The following is a 19,805-nucleotide window of genomic DNA, read 5'->3' on the forward strand; positions in this document are numbered from 1 at the left end:
GATTAAAAGTTAGCGTTGCTCCCGGCGAAGCCTCGGGAGTTCTGTAGACTGAATGGTCGGCGCGATGTCCACAGTGCGCCTGAAGTACTGGTATGGGGGGGAGGGGCCCAAACGCTGCACCGCTGACCCAGAGCCGCCCAAGATGGAGAGCTCGCCCGTCTCAGGAGGAGACGATCAGCAGGAGGCGCTCTGGGTGGTGTGCAGAAGGGAGAAGATGGAGGCAGGTAAAAAATGCTGCCGTGCGCAGGAAGTCCAAAGCGCAGCTGAGGGGCACAGCGAGCGAGCAAAGACCAAGGTCAGGGGGGATTAAAAGTTAGCGTTGCTCCCGGCGAAGCCTCTGGAGTTCTGTAGACTGAATGTGGACGGACTCTGCCGTTGTCCCCTGGCACCGCCACGGCTGTAAACACGTCTGCGACCGCATTGATACTGGTTCTGCGGCCTGTGGCTGGCTGGACCTGTGGGGGCACCCCTTCCTTGGCCAAGAAAGGGGGGAAAAGCGTAAGTTTGCAGGCGCTGGCCTAGGCCCAAGGACTTGGCCGTAGCCCTGGAGTCCTTAAAATGCTCTAGCGCACTGTCCGCTTTGTCGCCAAAAAGGCAACGGCCATCGAGGGGAATGTCCAGGAGCATGGCCTGGACATCCCCTGAGAAGTTGGCAGACCTCAGCCAGGCGTGGTGACAAATCGCCACCGTCGTGGAAATCACTCTGCCCAGCGAGTTCGTTGTGTCTAGTCCACCTCTAATTGAGTACCGTGTTGCATCCCGCCCCTCCGCCAGGGCTTGGGCGAGCCGCGTCCTGGCCAACTCCGGACACTGTGGCAGCACGTCCGCAACAGTATCCCACAGAGTGGGTGTAACAGCCCAAAAGGCAGGTGGTGTTGACAGACCGCAGCCACAAACTCAGAGAGGAGAACAGTTTCTTTCCAAACTGATCATCCTTTTGGATTCCCGATACGGGACAGTCGGGAATGCGGTCTGGGGCGTAGAGGCCTGGATCACCAGGCTCTCGGGTGGGATGAACGGACAGAAATCAGGGGTCGCCCAGAGCTGGGCGGTGGCGTCAGGCCACATTCTGATCCACAGGGTAGAGGGCTTGGACCAGGTGCCCATCAGAACATCAGTGAGGGCCCAGTTAAACAGCAGTAGAGGCTCCAAGGAGCTTGCCTGCGGTTTGAGCACCTCAGTGAGGAGGTTAGTCCTCACAGCTGTGACAGGGAGCTCAAGAGCCAAGGCCTTGGCCGCCCTGTTCAACACCACGCTATAAGTAGCCACCTCCTCCGAAGCCACGGAGGGAGGAGAGACAAATTCATTGTCGGACGTAGTGTCCAGACCACTGGCCTCCCCCAGCTCTTCTGCCCAGTCCTGGCTTAACTGGCACTGCTGTGCCAGAGGGTCTTCAGACCCCTCCCAGTCCTCCTCGTCATCCATCTCCTGGTAAACAGGCAAAAATGATGGAGCCGGGTCGTAGGTGAATTGCTCACCCGTCGGCGTCGGAGACGGAGCAGAGTGGCGCAGCTCCGGCGTCATACCCGGACCTGGGCTGAAACTGGGGCCGGTGTCATCCGAAGACGGCACCTGGAGCGACACCCTCGGGTCGGCGCCAGTGGAGGAGTCGTGTGGTGTACTGGCGACGACCCGGAACCAGGCCTGGATCCTGTGGGGCCCTGCGGCGTCAGGACCGAAGCACCCGACGACGCCGGGCCTGGAGCCGCCGGTCCGCTAGGGCTCCCAGTCAGACCCGAAGGCGCCTCGACAGGTTCCGACGGAGGGAAGTGAGACCTCATGGCCGTAAGGAAAGCACTTATCTCCTCCGGCGTCGCAGGGACCGGCGAGTATGGAGCTGGACGCGGCGCTTGCGGCTCCGGCGGAGCGGTGTCGCCCGAACCTCCAGCGGCGTCGCGTGAGGGTTGGGTGGGAGTTTGAAGAGTGACAACGCCTCTTCGACTTCTTTTTCGAATGCCTCAAATTACCGGAGGACTTGGAGCCTGAAAAGTGGTGGTGACTCAACGAGTGGCGATGACTGCGGCTCCGCGACCGGTCCCTCCACTTCCTCCTCGACCGGGACCTCAAGCGGCGCGTAACAGACTGCCGGATCTCGAGCAGCTTACAGGACCGCTCCTGCCTAGCCTTCGAGGTCAAGGCCCGTCAGTCGGGGCACGACTTGTCATCATGGTCGGCCCGAGGCAGTAAAGGCACCGACGGTGGGGGGGTCGGTCACCGACATCAGACGGTGACAGGCCTCGCAAGGTGTAAAACCAGGCATCCCTAACGGCACCGCGAGTCGAAGTCGACTCGAAAAGTGATCAAAAAAGATCAAAAAAGTTAGTCAAACAATGACTAGAGTACTGCTCTTCCCGGATCTACGATTGCTGGCGGGGAAAAAAGAAGAACTGACGTCAGCGCACGAGGGCGGCATGTAAGTACTCAGACAACGTCATCCCGGCGATCACGACGCCGACCACGGACGCGGACACGGAGCTGCAGACGACGCCTAGCAACGTGCAGGGGTACTGCTGACGAAAACTTTCCGGATCCAGTCTGATGCCCGAGGATATTCTAAGGTAAGAAATCTAACACTAACCTGTTTCTTTCAGATATTCCTTGTGCTGGTTTTCAAATTAACACAGAATCCTCTGGCGTAGCCAAACAATGTAAAATAAACTTCATTGATGGACTGAACTGCCTCAGCTGCTACGTCATAGAGCAGCATAGCTTGCGGTCACCTACGTCCATATAGTTAATAGTCGGTCTATTAACTCCTTAGCAGACTTCTTTATGAATTTGTAGAACATTAAATATGCCCTAATATGCCCTAATCATGGACATGGGGGGAGTGAGGACTCTTGGAAACAGCAGTCGGGAAGGTGGGATATCAGACTGCCAGAAAGATGAAGGGAAATAATTACTTGAAAGAGGAAATTCAAGGAAAACGTACAGAGAGATTTAAAGAAGGAAGTAAGAATGAATGAGGGAAGGGACAAAATACAATACTTTAAAAGGACTCGTCAAACGCCATCACTGATTTTGGGGGAGCAAAAAAAGAGTATTAAACTCTGATAACTACAGATATATATTTTAAAACACTGAAAAATACCCTCTGAAATTTACAAAAAATAGAAACTGAAAACAGGAAAGCCTACATATTTTAAGTTTACAATTAACAAACACATGGTGTTTGAAATTACAAATATGTTGAAAAAGGTCCACTGGGTGCACCCTTTATTCCCTCATGTTCATATTAGCCTCATGGTGCCCCAGACAATTTTTAACAGGAATGGGAGGTCATTCACAAACTGCTGTGTGTGGCAATATGAAGACAGCCTAATAATCAGACAATCTAAACAGCAGGTTTGAAGTCTAGTTGTTGATGGCCTTGACATATGGAAGGATATCAATATCCTAAGTTGTCTGCAGTGTACCTTATAAATGCATACATTGTTTCAAGAGAATGGGTTTGATGAAGAGGACTTCAAACAAAGAACCTATCTTCCTTCAAAGGACTGACTGAGGCATGGAATGTTCCTGCAAAGAAAGTATAAATATTGAATGGGTTGATAGTGCTTTACTGGAGTGCAATTTTAATAGATGAGGGCTGAATGCTGGTCTCATATGAGATGGTTGTAGGGTAAGATGTATCAAGTGAGATGTACGGTGAAAGACGTTAAAGTAATATTTTTTGTTACGGTGTATGCAATATAGTGGAATTGTTAAGAGGTTGTAGGTCAGCCCTGTGTTACACTTTATGTTTCCGAATTTGTCTACAAATAAATGGTGGATTTCCAACTGAGTAAAGGATGGTATTTGGAGAGAGTGGGTTAACAGTTTTTTGGTTTAAAGTGCTGGACTCATTTTGAACCTGTGGGATGGTTTACAGTGGATAGTCTGTTTTTTTTGCTTTTGTGGTGTTTGTGTTGAGGGGGTATGTTGTGGACTTCAACGTGCCCAACTTTTTACAGATGTCCTAGTTTGAGTTTAAACTGTGCAAGTAACAGCAGAGGATTTCACTGGTATGTGATGGTGAATGTCTCAGCAGCAAGGTGTAGGAATGCACTGACTGATACAGTAAGTAAGTAGATGTGCTGTGTTGTGATGGGCTGTTTAGTAAAGAGAGGGAGGTTGTTCGCACCCGAACAGCTGCTAAAGTTTATTGGCAGGAGAGACTGGGCACTCAAACAAACACTCAAACAAACACGGACAGACCTTGTGGACTCTCATGACAGCGCAATGTGAGCGACCAGACTGAAGTGCACATAATTCAAAGTGCTCTATGACTGGTACCAGATCCCCTGCAAATTGAACAGAGCCCAGCTAGCACCTTGTGACCATTGCTGCGATGTACACAACCAGACTGTGATTTTACCACATACCACAGTACAAGGTCCTGCCCTTGGCCTTCTGGCTACTGGAAGGAAGTCTGGCACACATTACACAACACAAACCTTTACCCTTTTGTAGAATCTGCACAGCTGGCCATACTTCATGACACCACGGACACAGATGATGCCATGTCCCCTTGGAGATGGTGGATATTGATGACACTAATGACGGCAAAGATGTGCATACTAGATGACCGAACTGTTCCACTTCGCTACATTTGAATGATGTATATATAAGATGAAGAATCAACTCAAAAACTGTGATACAATTTGGGGCCCTTTCGTACACCTTTTCGACCATTAAGTACTGGTCTGCATCCGTTCCACCATCCCAATAATGGAATAACAGGGTGAGCTCCAGATGTCCCACATTCACGGATAGGGAAAGCCAGTCGAAGACCTGACCCAAGTGATAGCTTACACGTTCACCCGTTCCAGCAAGAATGCCTGTAACCTGGACACCAACGAAAATACAGCTTGTTGCTGGTGACAGTTACATGTCCTGCTGGCTCATCTGTCTGATCACTAGGACAGTGTGGGGTAGGGCAGGGTGCGGCCTCTTCCTAACCATCATGCCTACCGCAGCCAGTTCCGGTCCAAATGAGTCCTTCCCCAGACCTGCTTCCAAAGAATAGAGGAGCATGGCTAGAGCGGAACGCGTTGGAATGTTGATGTACTCCACTCGGCCAGACCAAGAAGCAGACTTTTTAAGTAATATGATCAGCTATGTGTATCTTGTATATTCTGGATTACTGCTCAAAGTGTATGGGAGGGGGACCTGCGAATTGTGTTGGGAACTGCTTATATGCATGGCTATGTTTGTAACCAGCATTGAGTGAACCCCATTATGTGAGATGGAGGGCACAACTGGCAAAGGAAATAATTACAGGATACTATGTGATGGCAACGGACTACCATCACTTATAAAACTGTCAACTGTTTGATTGCATGCTTATATCTTGTGCTTTTCATTACTAATGACCACATGGAAATCTAATTAAGAAATGTTATTAAAAAAAAAAAAGAGGGAGGTGGTTGGTCTGCAATAGAAAGTGATGACCTTGTAGTGCTTCGTTTGGCACAGCGTTGTTAATTGTATACAATGGTAAAAGGGATGGCATGGTGTTTTGAACAAATTCAGAGGTAATGGAATTTTAAGAATGAGACCGCAAAGAGGGGGATGGGGGTGAGATCTACATTATTTACTTTTGAATGGTTGGGAGATGTGACCAGGGCAGTGAAACCCAGGGATTTTGATTAGAGAGAGGAAGAGTTCCTACTTGTTTCTGTGGTTGAGTCACCTGGCAGGTAGAAGTCTTGTTTGTAGGCCAGTGTTTGTGTGAGTGACTGTGACGAAGGGTGTGAAGTTCTTTCATATATTTGCATGCAAGAATCTGTACATGAAGTAGAAGAATGTGCACTGAATGGCTCAAAGTGAGTTGTGAACAAAACAGCTGTCAAGGAAGGTGGTTGGCTAGCGGGGGAAGAATGAGTCATGGACCACTTGTTCACATAAAAGCAGAACTTCGTACTCTATTGATTGTGATGTAGAATATTTTTTACATATCTGCAATAAGCTCATAGAAGATGGGGGGATATGGGTGTGAGCCATGTTTCAGTGATGCCTAGTACATGAGTTTGATACATTTTAATAGGTATTGAAATATACTGCATCTTGATTTTTAGCGGATACTAATAAAGAAGAAAAGCTTGCAGCTATTGAGGGTAGGAAGGACTGTACAGCTAGATGTACCACTGTCAATCCCACCATGTTTTATAGCATTATTGCTTCCTGGTTGAACAATAACCTTGCATCGGTTGACCAATGTGAGGTCCCAACAATGAACAAGAAGTTTGACACAATCGATTGAGGAGCTAGAGAATTGGCTTTTGAAGGGAATTTCCTATCACCATGTACCTCCTCTGTCTTCCCAAGTGAATTCAAGAAAGCTAGGAAAGGAAAGTTTTGTCTGTTTCTGAAGAAGCCTTTCATTTAAGAAAAACGTCTATGTGGGCTTATTGTGGTACTACAGAAAGCTTAAGAGCAAGACAGTTAAAACACTAGGACATGTTTCCAAAAAGAGCCCAACAGGGCTGCCAATAAATTAGATGCACAGCATGGATGCACAGTATTGGTCTGCGTGGAATCAGTCATCTGGTACAAGAACAGTCCTGTGGCTCTGGCAATAATACTTTAGCCACACAGAAAATATCTCATGGTTGGAACAAATGCTCAAAGAAGTTCTGGAGATGTCCTGGTATTCAAGAAGGCAGGTTTCCATGTGAGTTAATTCAATAAATCCATAGAAATCCAGTTGCTCCAGAAATAATTCAGTTGAGTACAAGGTGGATGTGGGTGAAAGTGGACAAAATATAGTAGACAAAGCAGGCTGTGTGAAGTTAAACACTGAGATCAACCTTCAGCAGGTCCATAAAACAAAGTCTGTATTTCAAGATCTGTCTGCGGAACGAAGGTGGTGAGTGAACTCTATGGTGGACAGAAATACCAGTACATGCTTTAAAATCATGACCAGACAGGGATTCGAATGTGTTTTAAAAGAAATAGTACCTTACGTTCGTTGGCACTTTTTTTTTAATGGATATTCTTTCATCGTGTAATAATAGAATTGAATGACATCCTCAGATATCCGACTGAATGCAGAAAGTTTGCAGATTATACAGCCTACATGCCAGGTATCACCAGAGCAGCTTTGAGGGCTGAGGTAAGTAGGCGTTAGCCTTAAGTGCTGTTTTGGCTCCTAAAAACACTCTGTTCACATATATTCACATATATTCAACCACCACAGAGCCAAAATAGAAGTTGAGGCAAATCACAAATCGAAAGCAGGAGAGGAAAGTGAGGAATTTTCTTTGGAAAGATCATACATCAGGAACATTTGGTCAAATATAAGTAATAGACACCTCTTCCGTCACAGCCTCACCTGGAGATAGTCACTAAAGCAGGATGCTGAAAAAATATAGGGACATATCCGAGGATGTTTAAACACAACAGAGTTGCTCCCAGTAAAAAACATCTAAGTGCAAATATGTCTAAGTTCGTCAGTGCAGGCATCTCACAAAAAGTGAAGCACTGGTCTCACACACCACCTGGTGTCATGCTTCATCAGTGACCAGTCCTTGCACTCTAAAAACTTTGTTTGGTAGAGGGTGGGTATACACATGACGATAGGGATGCACTTCTAAGCTAAGCATGTAGAGAAAAAGGAGAGTTAAAAATCCATTACAGATGTCACATTAACGTTAATATTGCTGGCATCTGTATGGTGTTCTAAAAGCGTGGTCAGTGTATTGGGGATGGAAATGTCCCCCCACCGATATCAAAGGGTCGACATGTTTCTGCCAGGTGGCCCAGTAGGGTCCACGTCATTCATCAGGACCTAGGTGAAAAAGAGTGCGGGCTCCGCTCTTACCAAACTGTGGTGGGAGGGTATCCACTGTGTGGGGTGAACAGGAACACACTCCACTGTGAGATGGCCTTGGTATATAAAGCCCTAAGGATGGGACAGAGTGCCCCATAGAAGGGTGAGGGCAGGGGACCCCTTTGGTCCAGAGCTAGATGCAACGTAATCTGCTCTCCACTGCTCTACCTGTGTGCGTCCTCCTCCTCTCCTCGATGTAGACCTACCCTGACCAGTCCTTCACTTTTTGCGAGATGCCTGCACTCACGAACTGAGACACATTTGCACTTAGATGTTTTCTACTGGGAGCAGCTCAGTTGTGTTTAAACATTACTGTTTTTTTGTTTTAAATTTTTGAAACCTTTATTGTGCATCATACGTATACAGTTACGGGCCCACAACCACACGGGCCGGCCTCGAAAACAATTGGTAGCACAAAAAGCAAGGATAGAACAGCCCGACAGTCCCAAACAACAAAATACAGCAAGTGTCCAGGACGTGGCATATAGAAGGAGGGGCCGCCGGGTACAGGAGTAGTGAGGTTAATTTTAAAGTTTGTAGATAAGAAGGATCAGATGCGGCAATCCACCGAAAGCACATGGCAGGCAACGAACCAGCGAATTAGCAACAAGACGAGGGAAAATAATTGAAGGCAGCAGAAAGCAATACCCATCAGGATAATAGCACATTCAAACAGTACATGCTGGTCATCGCCCGCCCCACGAACGTAGTACACCCAAATCCACTAAAGTAACAGTATCGACAACGGAGAGAGTATACAGCGCTACACCCTAACACCTGACTGACCCAAAGTACAAAGGAAAAAGTAAGAAAAATCAAGAAAAGAAAGAGAAAAGAAGGCCCATAGAAACTGAAACTAAACAAAATCCCCACCCCCAACCCCCCACCCTGCACGCATGCGGAAGCTACGGCCTACACCCCCCCCCCAGCAGTGTGCCTGTCGCCCATAATCGAACCCGAAATTTAGAACAGAAAAGGGAAAAAGAAAAGAAAAAGAGAGAGCCTAATACACATAAGACCGGGGGAGGGCCATGCGGATACACCCATAACTACCTGCATATATCACTCCGGCTTAAACATTACTGTTGGAGGCTGCTGACTCCAGGTACCCCGTGCCTCTAGTTCCCTCGTCCCAGATACATTCTGGGCTTCTGTGGTTACACATATCTGAGGATAACAGGGACACTGAAAAAGCTGGTGCTGATTAAAGTATACTATCCATCAGCAGGAAGCCAAATAGATTGGTTTGTTTCAAATGGGAGGAATTTTATTCAAGGAACACATTTACCATTTTGTGGGGATACCAGTTTCATTATGACTCTGACAACCCCTTCCAGCAAACAGGCCTTCAGAAGATGAGATTCCATAGGATATAACTGATACGCACAGTGTTTGACTGTCCAGGCAGACATAGTATGTAGACTTCAGTAGATTCAGTACATCCACCTATTAAACACCAATGGATATTCAGTCACAAATTAGATGGATACAGTTTCCATTCAACTGCCCAAGTAATTTGCCTTCACACTATGAGGATAGAAAATTAGCCTCTTCAAGGTGGCCTTTGCCGGATGATTTCCTGGATTTAGTCCTGGCTATGAGGAGTTACTAAGAGACTGTATGTGAGTTACTGAAACAGATTCTGGACTTGGTGTGAAAATGATCTTAATGCAACGAGGCTCTGACTTTGCTCCTACTGTTGAATAATGATCTTTGTTCAAGAGTCTAAGTACTCTTGCACATTGCATCCTAAGATGAAGATAGGTAAACAAAATATCACCCTCCTATTTTCTTCACTTGATACCCTGCCCACCTTGATATAGGGCTGGTGGGAGGTCCGAGGGGGACCCAAAATATATATTTTGTAAATGTTTCTCCGCAAATAAGCAGTGTATCTGTGAATCTGCTGCAAATGTTTTTGTTAAATAGCGCAGGCTTTGGTACTTGGAGGGACCCCAACCCAAATGTAAAATAAAGGGAAGGGGTGACAAGTATTCCCCCTAAACTCTTCCGAGCCATTGCTGGGTCCCAAAGAGCCCGTCACCCTTGTTTGTAAAAATGAAGAGGATGGGGGCAGGCAGCCTTACTTCCTGAGCCACGGTTGGGCCCCGAGGAATTCAGCCCCCTGAGCAGTCTAATATAAAGGGGAGGAAAGCATGCACCCATCCCTGAGAGGCTGTTGGGCCCCAAGAACCCCATAATTGGGGCTGATTTAATGTTAGGGAGTTAGGCATGGTATCCCTACTCTGTCCCCTTACATATTTATTTTTTATTTCTGAGTACAGTGTCCTAAGAAGGCTGCCACCACATCGTTGTTGATGTGGTAGCAGCTAAGCAGACCTCATTGAGATCTGTCAGCTCCATGCATCCTCCACAGCGCGACATATCAACACATTTTTAGCCTTAATGTTGTGTGGTAATGCGGACTTATAATTTTTCACATTCCAATCTACATAGTCATGAAATCACATTACATCAACTTCAGCTTCTATGTAGTATTCTCACTGTGAACATGGCTTACAACAGTTTGCCAGGCTGTTGTACTGCTTGGAGAGTAGTACTTTAACACCAGTATCTCCTTCATAGTCACAGAAAAAACTGCAGACAGCAAAATGATAATACTGCCCCTACTTTGCACAACTTTACTACCTACTGGTGCGGGAAAAGAATGCAGTTGAAAACACTGTATACCACACAAGAAGCTGCAAGAATGCAGCCCCGGGTATTTCAAATGGCAATCTCAGTTAGATTTATTTATTTATTTATTTAGTCTTTTGTAGAGCGCGCAGCTACCTCCGACGGAGGTGTCCCGGCGCTGAAGACATTATCTCTAAAGGGTCAGGGGAATGTGAAAGGAAGATTTAGAATTAGATCTGGGGAAAAAAACAGGTCTTTAGTTTTTTCCGGAATAGGGGTTCTGACGTCAGAAATCTTAACTCTGTGGGCAGCTGATTCCAGAGTTTGGATGTGGCAACTGCAAGGGCCCTTCCTCCTGTGCGTGCAAGACGAAAACGGAGGCATATCATGAGGCGGAGATGGTTAGATCTGAGGTTTCGTGGTGCTTGTGAAAGCCTCATTCTGCGACGTAGGTATGTAGGGCCTCGGTCATTGAGAGCTCTAAAAGCCAGGGTTAAGGCTTTAAATTGGATGCGCAGTCTTATTGGGAGCCAGTGGAGTTTGATCAAGTGGGGTGAAATGGAATGACGGTAAGGGATATTGCATATCAGCCTGGCCGCTGCGTTCTGGACTCTCTGTAGTTGGTTAATGAGGTAGGTAGGAGCAACTAAATACAAGCTGTTAGCGTAGTCCAGGTGGGCGGTGATGAGGGCATGGACTACTGTTTTTCGAGAGTCTAGCGGTAGGTAGGGGATGATTTTTTTTAGCATTCGTAGCTTCCCGAAACAGGCTGAGGTGACTGTTGATTTGGGGTTTACAGGAAAGGGAGGTGTCAAATTGAAAGCCTAGGTTTCGGTTGGCTTGGACTGGTTCCGGAGGAGGGTTGAGTTCAGACGGCCACCAGAGATTGGAAGGTAAGGGTGATTTCTGATTAAAAAATAAAACTTCAGTCTTATCTGTATTGAGCTTTAGGTTATTCGCAGACATCCAGGAGGCGATATTCAGCATGCAATGGCAAAAGTTGTCGAATGATTTTTCAGAGTGGTCTTTGAAAGAGAACACCAGTTGGGTGTCGTCGGCGTAGAAGGTTACTTTGACCCCACAGGATTCAACCACTTTTGCCAGTGGTTTGAGATACACATTGAAAAGGAGCGGGCTAAGGGCGGAGCCTTGCGGAACGCCCCAGATCAGTGATTTTTTGGAGGAAAGAAAGGATCCCAGCATTACTTGTTGGGTTCTGTTCGAAAGAAAAGATTTTACCCATGAGAGGGGAGGCCCGCTGATTCCTACCTCTTGCAGGCGAGTCAGTAGTTTGTCATTAAAGATGGTATCAAATGCCGCGGATAGGTCGAGGAGGACCAGCATGGCCTCCTCTCCTCTATCCGTGCATTCTCGGATCGACTCGGATACCTCAAGTAGCGACGATTCAGTACTATAGTCCGGTCTGAAACCCGATTGGGTATCGTGGAATAAAGAATTTGATTCTAGGTAGTATGATAGTTGTTTTTGAACAGCTTTCTCAAGTACTTTGGCGGGCTTGGGCAAAAGTGAGATCGGTCGGTAGTTGCTTAGACAGGAAGGATCTATGCCTGCTTTTTTTTGGATTGGGATTAGCAATGCGTGTTTCCAGGCGGAGGGGACAACACAAGTGCTTAAAGAGGAGTTCCAAATTTCGAGTAGGGGATTAATGATTAAGGGGGCAATTTCATTCATGATTAAGTCCAGGGCTGGGTCCAGGGGAGAGCCAAAAAAAAATTCAGGGCAAGTTCCTTGGTAAGTGGTTGGAATGCTGTAAATGCATGTTTGCAGTTAGTGGCAAGGTCTTCGGTAATGTTGGAACCGTTCTGAAGGATAGTTGCCGCAATATTGGCTATTTTTTCTTCAAAGAAGTTTGATAGATTTTCACTCAGTGCTTGGGAAATAGGTACTGGAGTGGACAGTGCACTAGGAGGAGTGAAATCTTTCACTATATTAAAAAGGGCCTTGGTCGAGCTTTTTGCTTTGGCAATAGTATCTGAAAAGTAGGAGCTCATGGAGTGGCATTTGAGGTTGCGAAACTCTTTAAGGCCTTGTCGGTAAAGGGCCTTGGCTCCTGGGTCATAGTTCTGCCTCCAAAGTCGTTCCATCTTTTTGCACATGCTTCTGTGTGCTCTAAGTTCTTGAGTGAACCATGGGGCAGACGGTTTTTGTCTGTGGGAAGTAAGGGTTTGTAATGGGGCAATTTTCTCTATAGCGGTCGTGAGGTCATTGTTTAGTATACGCACCGCAACGTCGAGCTCGTCCGGTAGAGGGTTAAGATTGTTGAGGTATTTTTGCTCTAGGGCAGTTAATGAGAGCTTGTGCCATTTCCTGCCTTGTGTCATTTCCTGCCTTGTGTTCTAATGGCGGACTCCTGTTTGACAATTTGGGCCAAGGAAACCTCGAAAGGTATTAAGTAATGGTCAGACCAAGTCAGAGGTAAGGGGGAGGATTTTAAGTTTCTCGCAGTTCGAAAAAATAAGGTCGAGGGTGTGTCCTGCGGTATGAGTGGGGCCTTTTACCTTTTGTAACAGATTTAGATTTTGCATAGAATCCAGGAGCTGAAAGGCGTGGTTGCAGCTGCTTACATCCACATGATGGTTGAAGTCTCCCAGTACCATGAAGTGGGGGTGTTTAAGAGAGATCTGCCGCGACTGCCAATAGCTCTAAGATGGCAGGTTGGGGAGTGTTCGGGGGTTGTAAACCAAGATCCCTGAGGAGATGGCAGCTGTGGAGTCTGTGACTGAGAAGTATAGAGCTTCTATAGGCTTGATGTTTGTGATTTTCCTAGAAGTAATTTTCAGGTGATTCTTTAGGATCACAGCGATTCCTCCACCTGTTTTGGAGCCTTCACGGCGTAATCCAGTAAAGCTGTAACCAGCAGGTACAGCAAGGGCGATGTCTGGGTTGGAGGAGTCTTTAATCCAGGTCTCAGTTAAGAATAATGCGTCCCAGGATGTGGAGGACAATAAAAGCCAGATGTCATTGGCTTGGCAGGATAGAGAGTGGCAGTTCACTAATCCCATGGAGTAGGTTTTGGTGGGAGGGGGCTTATTGGTTGCGGGTTTGCGGGGGCAAGTCCAGTCGGGGCATAGAGAGCAAGGGCAATTTAGGCATTTGTGCAGAAAAGGGCTGGGTAGGGGGAAGTTGCAAGAAGTAGGAGACGAGCAGGATGTCTTACCTAGGTCTAGGAGCTGTGTTCTGGTCTATGTTAGTCTCTGAGCGGGTAGAGGACCTAACAGTATGGCTGGCCCTAGGCCCGGAGCTGGCGCGGACGGGCGCAGACGGGCTTGCCTTAGGCGCGCCTTTGGCGCGCAAATGTCGCGCCCGCTGCGCGTCCGAAAGATACACATAATTTATAGTTTGAAGGTGTCGTGGGAGAGGGGCGTGGCCTCGTAAAAGGGGGTGTGGCCTTAGGGTGCGGAAATGAGGCCAATATTTGATTGGACTGAGTGACCTCGGCAGCACTAAGATCCGCTGCGAGGCTGTGGGCAGGAGTCTGGAAATGTGGAACGGTGAGGTTTTTTAAATCAACACACATACATTCACTCGTGTTTCTCCGTTCGTTTTTAAAAAAATCAAAGTATTTCTATCGTGCCTCACAAGGTGCGCAACATTTACAACGCGTGCGTTACCACGACCTACTATTACCACGCGTTGTAACAACGAAAGTTGTTACAACGCATTGCCCTGGGGGGCGCTCGAAGATAGTAAATCATTTAATTTACTATCCCAACACCTTCCCTGCTATCCACGGGGACTGGTGTTGGAATAGTAATTTAAATGTTTTAAATTTGCGCCCCCCCCCCCAACGCAAGTCGTTGTAACGACTTGTGTTGTTACAACCGCGTTGTAATGGTAGGTCGTTGTAACGCGCGTGTTGTAACGACATATATCTGCCTCATAATGATTAAAATTAGAAGGTGCTGTTGCCTGTAGCTCCTGGCTTCCGCCTCAGGAGATGTGATCTTCTGACAAGACGCAGGGATTTCGCGTCTTATGTAGTCCGGGGGGGCGTGGCCTGGTAAAAGGGGGCGTGGCATTAGGGTGCGGCGGGAAATGGCGGCAATATTTGATTCGACTGAGTGACCTCGGCAGCGCTAAGATCCGCTGCAAGGCTGTGGGCAGGAGTCTGGAAATGTGGAACGGTGAGGTTTTTTAAATCAACACACACATTCACTCGTGTTTCTCCGTTTGTTTTTAAAAAAACAAAGTTTTTCTATCGAGACTCACAATGATTAAAATTAGAAGGTGCTTTTTGCCTGTAGCTCCCGGCTTCCGCCTCAGGAGATGTGATATACTAGATTTGTGTCGACCTGAGACCCAGTATCAGTCACCCACAAACTACTTATAATTCTCTCTTGGTCAAACACAAAGACCAAACGAGCTGGCGTACAAGTTTGCCATGTCTCCGTTAACTCAGCACTGTGACTAAAAATATTAAAATTTCCATTGACCTAGGTGATGGAGTATATAGGTTAAATACAAGTGTTAATCTCTCGAGCCCTGTTATTTGGTGTCCTGCTCTAGCACCCAAAGCACTATCAAAAGGTTAACATGGCAAGCAGATAGAGTAAGCGAGGCAAGCAGTTCTTAAAAAGCAGGTGAAGTAAATACATTTAGAGGAGTGGAGAAAAGTCCCTCTCAAATGGGAGGAGTGTGATCTTAAATACTTAGTGGATTTGGATTAGGAATCTGGATGGTGTGCTATGTGACTATCCCTTGAATGTAATAGCCCTAAGGCAGGGGAAGAGAAGCCAAATGGGTAAAGCCCTATTGCCCTAAGCATAGTAACTGCTACTTCATAGTTTCTCAGGTTTGGCAATTGTCTTGTAGAAAGCAGAGGTAGAAACTTTGAGGGCTTTCTCTTGCTTTTTTCATTTTCTACTTAAAGAAAACCAAAATGTAGAGGATTCATAAAGTGCTGAAAGTGTTGAAAAGGCTGAGTGGATAAGGATGACAAACAGAAGGCCAAAACAATACAGAGATCCAGAGACGCATTTTAACCTGCAGGAATGTTATCTGGTATCGGTATATCAGAAGAGTGGATCAATTTAAGAGAGAAATCTAATAACCTGTCTACTCATTGAATGAAACGTTTGACAACATTGATGCCATCAGATGAAATCAAAATAGTTACCATAAAACCTCAAGTATCCGCCATGAAGAAAAAAAAGTCATGCCAGTGAGTTGAGGATTACACAACAGTTATAGCAAACTTTGGAGAAGTTACACCCATCCAAACAAAATATATGCAACAGGTTTCATCACACAGCTGAAGCAGTTTTTTGAGGAAAATTCTAAATGTGCTGCAAACGTCAACATTAAGAAGATGTCTAAAAGGGGGGAGGGACCAAGAGCTGTGTTTAGGCAGGTCCTGCACACAGGCTCCAAAGAAAACTGTGTAACGAAGGGGTGTGCAGTTCCTAACAGGGAGATAAGGGGGTGGCGAGGTCTTTCTTCGTGATGCCCTACACACCGAGGGGGATGTCATGCTTCATCATTGGGCCATGCTCCTCGTCTGGCCGGCGCTGCTATGCCTGACGGGCTCCCGTAAACAGGGCTCTTTGGCGGACATCTTTTGAAGAAGCAGTGAGGTGCTTGCGGGGGCAGGGTAGTGCACAGGAAGTGGCTTAAAATAAGTTTGGAGCAGTCTTCTTCTGAAATGATTTATTAACTGAGGTAGTTCCAGATCAATTAAAGATGTAGGAGCCCTATGTGGATGCAATGTTCCTAGAGGGCTATTACAGTGTAATGGGTCGACATGTTTCGTGCCTGTACTGCCCCTAGCGGGTCATGCGGCACTTCATCAGGACCTAAGAGAGTGTATGGTGTACTAACACCGGTCTGGTTCCCTGGTTATGACGTGGTATCCAGACGCAGTAGTATCGTACCCTAGTAGACCCCTAGTACAGAAGTCTACAGCCTAGCGGGGAAAGCAGAGCTCTTCGCTGCTCTGCGGGGAAGGATGGCAGGCAACTAGTGCGATTCCTACCCTTGTTCTGGGCCAGCTGAAGTAGTTTTTTTAGGAGAATTCTAAATGTGCTGTAATTATCAACATTAGGATGCCAGCGGAGTTGGTGGGCAAAGCCTAAGAGAGGAAATGGAATCATTCCAAACACAAATTAATCCAGACCAAGGTGGTGATGTGATCATCCTAAAGGAAGTAGCACATAACAATCACAACTCCTGCTTTGAAAACCATGGAGAGGTAATGGTAACTGCACAAGGAATTATTGTATGATGACACCTTCATAGTCACGATGTCTAAAAGGGAAATCAAAGTTAATTACAAGAACATATTTTTGTTCTTCAATCTCAGTGCAGAGGCAAAGTAGATAGACCTTCTCGAGCCAATTAAATTCTAGCTGTTCTTTTTGCCCAAGCCAGTGTGTGGTACCCTGCCAAGCAGATGATTCAGCATATGGCACCTAAGGGGGCAAAATCAACGGAGGTGAACAACTGAGCTTAACAACTAGTTTGTTGTATTCTTTGATGGTGTGTGTATATGTTATTGTGTCTGGTGAGCACAATGGTTTCCCTGTTCAATCTGATACTACAGCAAGGAGCAGGCTGGCGCACAACTCTAGCGGGCAATATTTGTATTTGGACTGCTCCCATGTGGCACAGGGTCAAGACTGATGTGCATATAGCTAGGTCCGAACTGAGGTGGCGATGTGAGCTACAGAACGTTAATGGATTCAACCCAGATCTGAGACTAGGGATGTATGTCTGAAAACTTTCAGCACTCCATCCATCATTTCCTTGTGTTTACAATATTTGTATTTGACACAGGCTGGAATTTTTTCCAGACTGAAACATTAAAGTATCAAGACCTGCTCGTTTTCCATTGGCGAGTACAGCACGTAATAAATGCTCAGAAAAGAAAGCATGTTCAAGTTACTGAATCAAATAATTGTGAATTAAAAATTCGTACTTTGCTTTTCTATTCGAGTTTTGGTTCAAATAATTCTAATAAAAATTGTGAAAAAATGAAAACTGAAGCTTGACTGTTACATATCCAGGGCACATCTCTATGTAATCTCCCCATCGCTGTCTAGAAGAAAACGTCTACAATTACATTGAAGACTATTGGGATTGGCCCACAGTCCTGGCTTCTCAAAATAAAGCAGGTAGCTCAACCACCTGGCAAAGAAATCAACAAACATCTTAATTCCTAATCGTTGTACCAATCCCTTGATGTGTTCAGGTGAGTGAATGCCCACCAATGTATTTTCTTTTAAGGTTTGCATGTTAGAATGTTTCAGACATGCTGCTTTGATTCAAGAATACTTTCTGAAACGGAGATTACGTGCTACCTTCTGAATTAGTAATTTCAAAAGTCCAGGATATTGCCTCACTTCTGTTGAGAGAGCTGTGGCATGTACAGAAGTTACTAAAAATCTGAGTATTCTTAGTGCTAAAGACATGCATTCAAATTTCCATAGGCTGGCCTTGGTTAGTGGAATTTCTAATGTTACAGTAGGCCCCCCCCATATGATTCACATTTAATGAGACTGTAGCAGCACTTAAAAACGACGTGCTTTAAGTGCAATGAGAATGAAATAACTAACCCTTCTTGAATGCCTCGTATTACACATCTGAAAGTAGGGAGCAGTGTGATGCATGGTTGTTAGGCAGATGGAAAACTGGGAGGAGCCTTAGACATTTCACATTCTTTTAGAAGTCCTTGTTCTTGGAGCTCTTACCGTCTGGGACCTCGTCTGGTCTCTTGCGCTTCTCGTACACTACTATGATAACCACGAGGATGATGATTTCAACCAAAATTCCAAGGAATGGCCAGAGCGGAGCCAGGGTGCTACGAACACGCAGAATGGTAGTAGCTGCTTGCGAGCCGACTGTGTTTGTAGCATTGCAAGAGTACTCGCCAGGATCTTCATTCAGTTGCAGGCTAGCGATGGTTAGCTCCGTGTAGTTATCTTTTTTGGTGATGGAAAAGCGTTCAGACGCATTGTTAATGACCTGTGATGAAAAAGAGGAGGCAAACTGAAACAATTACAGTATGAAGCAAGAGATGACTAAACTCAAATAATGAGGGCATAGAGAATAAGCAAGCACTAGAATCACTTTAAGACTGAAAGATGTAGGTAGATTATATAAAGTCTAAAACTAACGTCATTGAGCCAACTCAGTCAGTTATATTTTATGATACTTAGATTGCAGGCTATAATTTCTGTAGTGTATCTTTCTGCTTTTTACTCCACACAACACTAAATGTTGGGATGCCTTAGTATAGCATTGAAGGCATTGTGTATCTAATATACAAACCTAAGAACCTGCAGGCATTCACCGCCTAACTGAGAACATACAGATCTGTACACAGGTTATGAATAATGCAGATATTTTTCACTGAGGAGGTTCCGAGTGTCAGCTAGACCAGGGGTCTCCAGACTTTTTTGTAGCGAAAGCTAATTCTCATCAGTGAAAATCATCATGAGCTACTGAAGGCTAAGCAACTTGCGCATTACCAGACACCCCCACCCACGCCTTCATTGATTAAGCATAACGTCCATAGAGCCAGTTACCATGGTTTAAAAAAAAAACTGACTAGGGTCTATATGGCAGGGCTGCAACATATGCCAGTGAGAGCGTGGTCTTTGGTGATGTGTGATCATATGTACATATGAATGGGATACATATGACTGAGGGACTGTTTGTACTTGTGACACAGGACATACCTTTCGCCATGTGGTACCGTTACATGAATAACACAAACATTCACACTTTATTTTTCAAATGGGAGAAGTTTAAAGTGCAGAAAAAATTTCTGCAAACATTTTCAAAATAAGTAACATTATTCAACACTTTTTTCCTCCAACTTAAAATAATGCTTGTATTTTTTAGTTAGAAGTATGCCACCATGTTTAATGTTCATCCATTTCTAACTGTCACGTTTAAAAAAACAGCAGGCATCTTGCTAACTGAATAACAGTCAAAATGAGAGTAACTTAAAGTAAAGAAACATGCATCATAAAACATCAAGACATAACTAGCAGTGGAGAAAAACATTAAAGGCCAGATGTATGAAACCATTTTGCGTTCGCAAACGGTGCGAATCGCAAAAATTGACAGTTTGTGAACACAAAATGGCCTTCCCAATGTATGGAAGTGTTTGCATTCGCAAAATTGGTAATCCCAAAAATGCGGTTCCTTAGTTTGGAAATACCAATATTGTGAATCTCTAATTGCTAATTCGCAAATTGTTATTTGCATACCAATGTATGAACCACTCGCAAATTGCGAATATTCCAAAATTTGCAATTTTGCACATGCAAATTACCACCTGTTCCAATCAGGTGGTAACCAGGTGAATACTATTTAGACAGGCCCAGAGGGC

General features: G+C 45.6%; 1 protein-coding gene across 1 annotated transcript in view; it reads right to left on the minus strand.

The window, feature by feature from the left end:
* NPTN (neuroplastin) overlaps positions 1-19,805 on the minus strand; it is a 458,659-nt gene that overhangs the window by 123,043 nt on the left and 315,811 nt on the right. The window contains exon 5 of the mRNA XM_086959261.1: positions 18,157-18,430. Coding sequence (XP_086815387.1) covers positions 18,157-18,430 — 274 coding nt within the window. The remainder of the gene's footprint in view (positions 1-18,156; positions 18,431-19,805) is intronic.

Source organism: Lissotriton vulgaris, chromosome 2_2 (assembly GCF_964263255.1).
Source record: "Lissotriton vulgaris chromosome 2_2, aLisVul1.2, whole genome shotgun sequence".
Taxonomy (NCBI): Eukaryota; Metazoa; Chordata; class Amphibia; order Caudata; family Salamandridae; genus Lissotriton; species Lissotriton vulgaris.